The following is a 9,350-nucleotide window of genomic DNA, read 5'->3' on the forward strand; positions in this document are numbered from 1 at the left end:
TGTGGCGGCTCGGGGCATATTCCCCTCAAAGAAATGCCTACGGTCCAGTTAGATACTCACCACATGGGTAAGTGAGTATGTGTTTATCCTGTACAGCTGATATAGAGGCACGTCGTTGGCTGTATCTGTGAAGTGATGTTTGCGACTTCTGCCGTTACGGTTAGCTAGCCAGCTAACAGCTAGCTGTTCCTAGTGTTCTGACGGAAAAACTCGGGAATTCTGAAAGAGAATGCGTTTCTCCCACAACAAGTTCAGTTAACCTTGTTTTACAATGTAGTTAAAATCATATCAACGCCTTCTCACTCGTTGATATCAATATGGTTCAGTTTTATTAACTATTGGACACAAAATGTCTCCTCATTCACTTAATGTGTACTGGACGATTCAAGTGTATATCAACCCTTGTGTTAGTTTCATACTGCGTCATAGCTGTTTGCTGTTTTTCCCTAGCTTGCAAAATGAATATTTTTCAATTGTTGGTTGGACAAAGCTTGCCCAAGTTAGCATTTTGGGTTTTAGGAAAATGTGGTGGCAGTCTTTTAGAAATTTTACCAACAATACCATGATAGCTCAAATGTATTTGACTAAATAGTTCACAAAGAAGATTGTTCGTTTCACTCCAAAATTGTTTTTATGAATTTTATGTGGTTTTATAGCAAAATTGACTCTTGCTTTTGTTTTTCAGGCACAGATGTTGTCATTGTAAAAAGTGGCCGTAGGATATGTGGCACTGGAGGGTGTCTGGCCAATGGTCCTCTGCACCAGAACAAAAGTTATTTTGAGTTTAAGGTCCAGTCCACTGGTAAGCATTTGACTTAAAGTCCACCCTCTTTCCATACATTTTCTTCCTTGCTTACCAGCCAGATTGACTATGTGCTTAATTTATTCTGAGTTACAGCAGTTTTTAGTAGCTACAACATTTCTTGTCTGCATGCTCACTGGTGAGCTTCTGTTCATTTACAAGGACAGTGTATGAAGGTGCAAACCATTTGCTTTCTTTCATTTAAGGCTGCCTTCATGCAGCCCTGCATTAGTCACAGACTCTTGCCAACATTTTATTTCACCTGGCCTTTGTCATATATATGAATGTATTTTAGTCTCTGTGCTCAAATTTGCTTTAAAATAGTGGATGTGTTGTGCTTTGTGTTTAGGTGTCTGGGGTGTTGGTGTGGCCACACAGAAAGTGAATCTCAATCAAGTGCCTTTGGGCAGAGACACAAACAGCTTAGTCCTGAGGCATGATGGGTCTGTGTACCACAATAATGAAGAGAAGAGTTGTCTGCCTGCAAACAGCCTTCCTCAGGAGGGTGACATTGTGGTAAGTGCAAATTTGATTTTTCTTTAGAATCACAATCTGAATCAGCTTTAATCACCAAGAATGTTGACCATACATCGATCAGGCATAACATTATGACCAGTGGCAGGTGAAGTGAATAACACTGATTAACTCACTACAGTGGCACCAATCAGCATGAGGGGTGTATTAGGCAGCAAGTGAACATTCAGTCCTCAAAGCTGATGTGTTGGAAGCAGGAAAAAATGAGCAAATGTAAGGATCTGAAAGGGCCAAACTGTGATGCTGAGATGACTGGGTCAGAGCATCTCCCACCCTGCAGGTCTTGGTGGGTGTTCTTGGTCTGCAGTGGTTAGTACCTACCAACAGTGTTTAAGGAAGGATAAATGGTGAACTGGCAACAGAGTCATTGATGTCCATGGCTCACTGATGATTGCCCTACTGTAGATTAAACTTTTAACTTCCATTTGTACTTTTCAAAAGATTAAAATTTATTTGATTGTTAAAATGGTTGAAAATGAGAAATACTGTACATTGTTCTTTATGAAGAGAAAGAGTCAGGGGCTGTAGTGGTGATATCACACCTAGAGTGGGGAGGCTGTTGAATGTGTCTAAAACTTGTCCTCATGACCACAGTTTTCACTCCTTTTACATAGGTTTTTCACTGAATTGTAGACACATCTGTGTCTGGACAGAATTCTGAGATGAAATAGCTTCCTCTAGGACTCCTTGACCACGCAAAAACTCACTTAAATCCTATTTTTGGGAATCATGCAGCGCCTCTCCAGCATGACTCAAAGGCACTCTCTCACTCACTGAAATTGGCTCCTTACAGGTATCCAGACTTCTGAGTTTAAAGTCAGAAGATGAAAGTCAGAATTCTAGAATGTCAACATTCTAGAATTATAGAATGAATGAATTCTAGAATGTCAACATTCTAGAATTATAGAATGAATGAATTCTAGAATGTCAACATTCTAGAATTATAGAATGAATCAATTCTAGAATGTCAACATTCTAGAATTCTGAGATGAAAGTCGGAATTCTGACTTTAAACTCATAAGTCTGGATACCTGTAAGGAGCCAATTTCAGTGAGTGAAAGCCTGCCTTTGAGTCATGCTGGAGAGGCGCTGCATGATTCCCAAAAATAGGATTTAAGTGAGTTTTTGCGTGGTCAAGGAGTCCTAGAGGAAGCTATTTCATTAATGGAAAAGGAAAAGGTGAGTGAAAAAGACGTGTGTTAGTTTTTCACATAGTCTTTCACTGAACTGTAGACACATCTGTGCTCTTCCTGACAGTATAACTTGGAAACAAATGGATTCACAGGAGATGCACAATGAGCTGCAGAGTGGCACGAGTGCCAACCAACTGCCACATTGACTCCTATGTAAACAGTATTAGGCTGGTGGTCATAATGTTATGCCTGATCTGAGTGTCTGTGTGTGCGTGTTATTGTAGTGTGCACATATATTGTCTCATGGTGTTCCAACAGACATGTGACTTTACACTGTGTATATTTACACACCTTAGTCAACATCTTGTAAATCATGACTGATTTATTGTTAACCTGAAACACTTATTTCTCTCTGTCTTGTTTTTTTCAAAGCTTGTCTCTTGTTCTGAGCTTGACTCAAATTATTCAGAAATTATTTTGTAGAATATAATGAGCACAGGCCAGGGGTTGGAACAAATGAATTCTAGAAGACTGGCAATACTGTATTTGTGTGAGCTCCACTAGAGAGACCCTACCACACACACTTAGACAGCAGATAATTGATCATACTACAAACTGATTGAGTACATTTGTGATTATTTTTTTGTTGTTGTTGTTAACATATACAGACATTGTATAGTTTGCAATAATCAAAAAATAACAAATACAACAAAACTACAGCCCCTTTGAGCCAGTCTAATTCAGGGTTCAACAGCAGTGCCATTAAAAGAGGCTCGCATTGATCAGTAATGCATCACACAAACACTCATCACTGATACAATCAACAGCTTTTAGTAGAGAATACAGTAGTGAAAAAAGTCAAGGAATTTGCAGTAATGTATTTGAAAATGATTTGCATGAAAGTGCAAGATTTCATTAGATGCTGATTAACTGATTCATGCATGAAATTATGCAATTTGACAAACAAACTGTAGATTTTATGAGAGCTGTGAATGTTTATGCCCTGACTGTCACCATGTGAGTGTTGATGACTAATGGCCTGCAGGGCCGTGAAGGACTCCGCAAAACCCACATGCATTGTTATCTTTTCTTCACTTTGTCATGTATTCCTGGAACAATGACCAGGGAAAACAAGCTCTGACATTGTTCAGAACTGACATAGTTCCAGTGTGGTTTTGACTGGTTCAGGCTGTTCACACATATTTCAGTGTAATTTCAAGTTTTAGGTAAAAGATCTACACTGACGTTCTGTTCATTTTGATGTGCTTATAACTTATTTGCTTGGTTGGGACAAAAATATGTGTAGATGACTAATGTGTAACTGATATCTAAACAGAAGATTGTCAGGTGGCGGAGTGTTTAATCCACCAGAAATGTTTAGTGTTTGTCTTTTTTGTGTGTCGCATACAGTTTCTGCTTGGATGGACTCATCATTGAACATAATTATGCAGTGATTATTAAAGCTCAAGTAATCAAAGTGAAACTGTAGAAAGGAGAGGAAAGCAAAGAATAAATGCATACATAAATACTTTGTTCTGTTTTTCATATGATTTGGCCAAAATCTTACCCAAGCTGTTCAAGCTCCTCTTGACTTTGACTGAAAATAGGATACAGTGTCTGCTTATTTTTAAAGAGGCTATAGTCACAAACTTTGAAAAGCCAGACTGCACAGTTGAAGGTTTCTTTATGTTAATGAAACCAAGTTTAATAGGTAACCATATTTACATGCAAAAAATTCAGTGATTCATTTTTGTTTGTTTTCATAGGGCATCACATATGATCACGTGGAGATGAATTTATATCTTAATGGAAAGAACATGCATTGTCCTGCCTCAGGAATCCGAGGCACTGTGTACCCAGTTGTTTATGGTAAGTTTAGTTGTTGTCTTGTTAACTAATACTGAGATAATCTTGATTAATATTATTGAAATTGATAGACATTTATGTGAACACTGACTGCATATTTCTACTTTTGCTGAAATGTCACTATTGCAGTTACAGTTTTGTTCCACTAGAGGGCTATATTTGTACAGTTTTATAAAGCACTGATCATTTCAGGTTGTTAGTTGTATTTAAGAGTTGTTTTATTTTAGTATTAGACCACAAATGGATTCTGCACATCCAAGAGTGAGTTTTGTGAACTAATCAAAACAAAGCCTTTAGCAGGAAGGGTCAGTCTTACCACAGAGCATCAACACATTGTCTTTATTCTGGTTGAATGCTGCAGCAGATGTTGAGTTTATCAGTGAAATCAACAGGAATTTGTTTCTTTTTTGTTTGTTTGTTTGTTGGAAAGAAGACATACAGGCTGCACTTAGCAATGGCTTTGCCTATAATGCCCCACAACTGTGGTGCAACTAATTTGTTTAAACTTTCTTGTACAAACCTCTGTTTTAAGGCACTACTAATATTTCTGAGATAGAAAATATATCAATGTGATCAGAGGCCAAACTCTTGGGCACGGGTCCGGTTTGGACAGAAATATGCGGCTTGATTTCATGCTCTAGTGCCATTTACAACAATATCAGTTATTTACAAATCATGATTCAGTTTTGCACTAAATGTTTCCATTGGAGAACCACTTTCTGTTTTCAAGCCACACTTTTGAAATGTGGGGCACACACTGCAGTATACGTATCAGTAAATCACTTGATTTTGAGATGATTACTCAACTAAGATCCACAAACACCACCTCTGATGTTACAACACTTTAGGTTGGTAACAGTCAATCATGACAGTGTTGCACATACAGTGCTGGTTTGCCAGTTGGCTTGGTAGTGTGGGGGCTTGGAGGTAGTGGTGTTCTCCAGCTGGATTTGTGTGACTCAGTCACTATGCTACCTAAGATGACCAGGGATTCCTAGCTGAAGTTGAGGTGATAACACTGAGGTACCCAGTAATTTCAGTGTTGCCAGACTGCTGACATTCTTTTCTCAGCAGGTATCTCGGCTTGCCATAGCAGGAAAAGCAAAACAACAGCTTTCCATTTATGTGATCTAGTTCCAGGGTCCAAGCATTGTGCATACTGGTCTTCTGTCATGCCTTAGTGGGGCACTTGATGGAACTGCTATCATTAATCAAAATAGTTTCAGCCATGCTTTTCCTGCTATAAGATTTCAAAAGATACATGTCATAAAATCAGTCAAAATAGGATAACAGCTGTGGGGTTGTTGCCAGACCATTGTCAGTGAAAACTGATCAAATCATGCCCTCACATTCCTGAAGCAGATAAGAAAGCTTATCTCTTAATGATAAAACCTTTTATTTAAACCTGCATTTAATGTTGTAGAGAATTACTCACACATTTTCATGAAGTTTTCAGGAGCTTTAAAGGAAATAAAGGGTTTCAGAAGCTAACATTTAAATAATGTCTAAACCTGTACTTTCTGTCTTTCTTATCTTTTGTTTCAGTGGATGACAGTGCCATTTTAGACTGCCAGTTCAGCGACTTCTATCACACACCTCCTCAAGGATTTGAGAAGATCCTCTTTGAGCAACAGATCTTCTGAAGGAGCACTTCAGCGTCAGTCTTTCTTTACATCGTCATCCTCTCCTATAGCAACCTCTGTGACACTACAGGTTGACCTTGATTGGATCTTATTGTTATGTGTGACCTTGTTTTGTATCCCTTGATTACTCTGTCTCTATACTGATGCTCTTGGCTGACCTTGTAGAACTGGGGATTTCTGATTGTTGCTTGGCTACGATGGGCTGCTGCTGTCTATGCTGGTGGAAAACTGTCAGATGATTACCTTGTGTCACCTTTAACTGAACAGTTAAGTGATTGTGATTATAGTTGTCTGTGTGTATGTGCCAGGATCAGAAGCCATGTTTATTGACATTGCTTTATGCCCGTGTTTTTCAGCATGTACTCTCCTTAATACTACACTGACATCTCAGCATACAACCTATATTTATTTGTATTTATTTGAGTTACAGCTCAAATTGATGTCTATTTGGTATGCCCAAAAAATGTTTTTGTGTAGCAAGAGTGTGTGGACTAATTGAGGGTCAGCTGTCAGTAGTGGCACAACATTTACAATATCCCTTTCACCTTTATGCTGCCTTCACTAAAAATGCATCTAAAAGAGAGGATATGACAACATTGTTATTGACGTCACTATTTCAGTTTGAGTTTATACAGAGAGGGTTTAATATACAGGTAAGACAGTCCAGGGGACAGTTGGTGTCTGAGACTGACATATGCCCAGGTGACGGTACTGGAAAATGTTTTACAAAATGAAATATATCTCAAAAGCTGGACACTAATAGCTGTTGAGATTGGTTTCTAAATCACTTGTATAAAAGTCCTTTAGTTTTCCCACACTCTTCTCGTCCTAAAACCATGTATGGAGTATTTATTCCAAGTATCTGGTGCTGCTTATCTCTGATTAGAAATGTGTTTAAAAATCTGGTCTGTGTTCTAGTGGCATTGCATATCTGCTGCTGAGTTGTGACACTTATTTCAAATGCTCGTCTTTGCACCAGGTGCTTCATCAAATCCAAATACTGACTGATTAAAGTTTTGTGTGGAGGCATCCGTTTTGAGTCCTGCTATGTGTTTATGTTGTTGCCAAAATGTATATTATTGCTATTGAGCGGTGTACTCATGTTTAATGATGGCCGATTTAGCAAATAAACTGGGTAAATTTTGTATTACTGCGTCGAGGAAGTCGTGAAAACCAGGACAACCCGCGCAGGAGGAATGCATGAACTCCTCCCCTCACTTTGCGATCAGTTACGTCCTTCTCCTCCTCCTCTTCTCTGGAACTAGCAGCAGTATAGGAGCTGCCGTGCCTCGTCTTTCACGGAGGAGATCCCGAAAGCCGGAGTATTAGAAAAACCCCATACAGCCATGGCAGGAAACGCCGGCTTAGAAAACCACCGTATCAAGAGCTTTAAAAATAAGGGACGTGATGTCGAGGTGAGCTGACATATAAATACGAGTGTAAATAACACGAATCGAATTACTTTTACGTAGAAAAACGACAGCCTTTGGGCCTCGTTGGGGAGCCTGGCCCCGGTTACAGCTGCCAGCCCGCTAGCTAGCTCGCTAACATAGGCTATCGTGAAGTACTCGCCATCAAAAGTGCTTATTGGCCTATCTTGTTATCGGTAGCTAAATTTATCCCGAAGTTAAGGGATTGTGGTTATAGTTGTCCATTGAACATCAGTGGCCCACTAATATTCAGTGGATAATGTTTAAGAGTAAGCATCATTACAGTTATATCGCTGGAAATGGAGAATTTATGTCTGGCGATGTAACTGTCACTGTCAGCTAACGCTACCAGATAGTTGGATGGATACCGGTCACAAGCGAGGCTGGGCCTGATCGGCACCGTAATCTTGACTTTTGCCATGTTTTATAGCCAGCTGACCCTAAGTTACGCTAATGCTTGCTTTCGAATGCTACGTAGATTTGTCATTATTAGTGATTGTGTTGTATTTATGTTAAACTGTTGGTTCACACATCCACATTAACCCGACATTGCCCCTCCTTGTTAGCTAACTTGCTAACGCTGTCAGCTAGCTAGCGAATAATGCCAGGTGAGCCAGCTAAAGTGAGGTGCTAGCTAAGGCACTAAATAGCTCAATATTAATGATACGACCTGAATTTTATGGCCATTTTTGACGCGAATGACGGGAAATGTATTGCTAAGTGAAACTGAAGCACATCATTTGTTTTAAAGTAAAATTGATCAGTGAGAAATAGGCACGTTAGACCTGGGTAACACGACGCCGCTAAGGCTAGTACTTTTTAATATAACTTGGCTACATGTAGCTAATGTTGTCTCTGTTTTCATAATGATTACATATTCCCCCACAAACCTAATTTGCTATAAGAAATAAATACATTTGAAGTGTAATCGTGGTTGCTTTTTAAGTCACATTCTCGAAAAAACCAGTGTGCCTTACTGGCAAGTCTACGTTCTGACGATGGGCATTGCAGCATCATTCACTGAACAAGTCTAATTTTAAATCTCTGTGACATTTGTCTCTAATTGCCATTAACATTATGACCAAACCATTTGAAAAAGGCTTGTTCAGACAAGCCAAGATAGGCTAAGGTAAATGTGTTGGACTAAAGGAAAATATCAATAAGTAAAAAAATATCTAGACTTGTTTGCATGGAAATAATTACTATGCAACTCTCAGCCTAAGAGTTTACCAACAAAGACACATGCTTGTGCTAAGTTACTCTGATCTATTGGTAGTACTGATAATTGCCAAACAAAGGCATATCTGAAAATGCCTCCTTAAAGTCCTTCAGGGTGCTGATGGAAGATTTCACCATCAACTGCCTTAAATCACAGATTGATTCCCCATAGTTTGTTGTTTCGGAAGTCAAAGGGTAAGTGTGACAAGCACATGGCTACTATGACATGCAGACTTTGCAGAGTATGATTCTGATGCTATTTCAGGAACCTTGGATGTCTGTCCTGGGTCTTTTTGTGAGCCTCTCTATGAATTTGAGTTTTCCTGAAAGGATGAGTCAGACTAAAGTTGGGGGGTGGGGGGATGCGCCAGTTTGTGTTTTACTTATTTAGGTCATACATAGCAGATTTCTTTTCATTTATGACCTCATTAGGAACAGCTCTGAATGGCAAAGCAGTAATATCTCTCATGCTGCCGGTCAAAAGCTCCTTTGTGGTTTTTCAGGATGTCATATAGAATGTGATTATGGTTTGGATTCCTCAGTTTTTTTTTGTTTGTTTTTTTAACCCCAAAGAATGACTTTTTATTGCCTTGCAAAATTGCAGATATCATGTTTGGTTTTTCAGTATCTACTGTGGTGCCCCTATGGGTTTCTGCAATATTGTCTTTGTAAACATATTTGTTAAAGTTTGTTTTAGGATCAGTTTTTATATATTCATATATAT

At 39.0% G+C, this 9,350-nt stretch overlaps 2 protein-coding genes across 3 annotated transcripts in view; both read left to right on the forward strand.

Moving 5' to 3' along the window:
- Positions 1-7,009, forward strand: part of spryd7b (SPRY domain containing 7b) — a 9,873-nt gene extending 2,864 nt beyond the window's left edge. Inside the window, exons 4-5 of the mRNA XM_020609368.1 lie at positions 4,236-4,338; positions 5,881-7,009. Coding sequence (XP_020465024.1) covers positions 4,236-4,338; positions 5,881-5,978 — 201 coding nt within the window. The 3' untranslated portion in view covers positions 5,979-7,009. The remainder of the gene's footprint in view (positions 1-4,235; positions 4,339-5,880) is intronic.
- Positions 7,010-7,134: 125 nt separating this feature from the next.
- Positions 7,135-9,350, forward strand: part of kpna3 (karyopherin alpha 3 (importin alpha 4)) — a 20,296-nt gene continuing 18,080 nt past the window's right edge. Inside the window, exon 1 of one of the 2 annotated variants that reach the window (XM_020609366.1) lies at positions 7,135-7,393. In XM_020609366.1, the coding sequence (XP_020465022.1) occupies positions 7,325-7,393 (69 nt within the window). In that variant the 5' untranslated portion in view covers positions 7,135-7,324. The remainder of the gene's footprint in view (positions 7,394-9,350) is intronic. The other variant, XM_020609364.1, reaches the window with a different exon arrangement.

This window comes from Monopterus albus, unplaced genomic scaffold (genome assembly GCF_001952655.1).
Source record: "Monopterus albus unplaced genomic scaffold, M_albus_1.0 scaffold99.1, whole genome shotgun sequence".
NCBI lineage: Eukaryota > Metazoa > Chordata > Actinopteri > Synbranchiformes > Synbranchidae > Monopterus > Monopterus albus.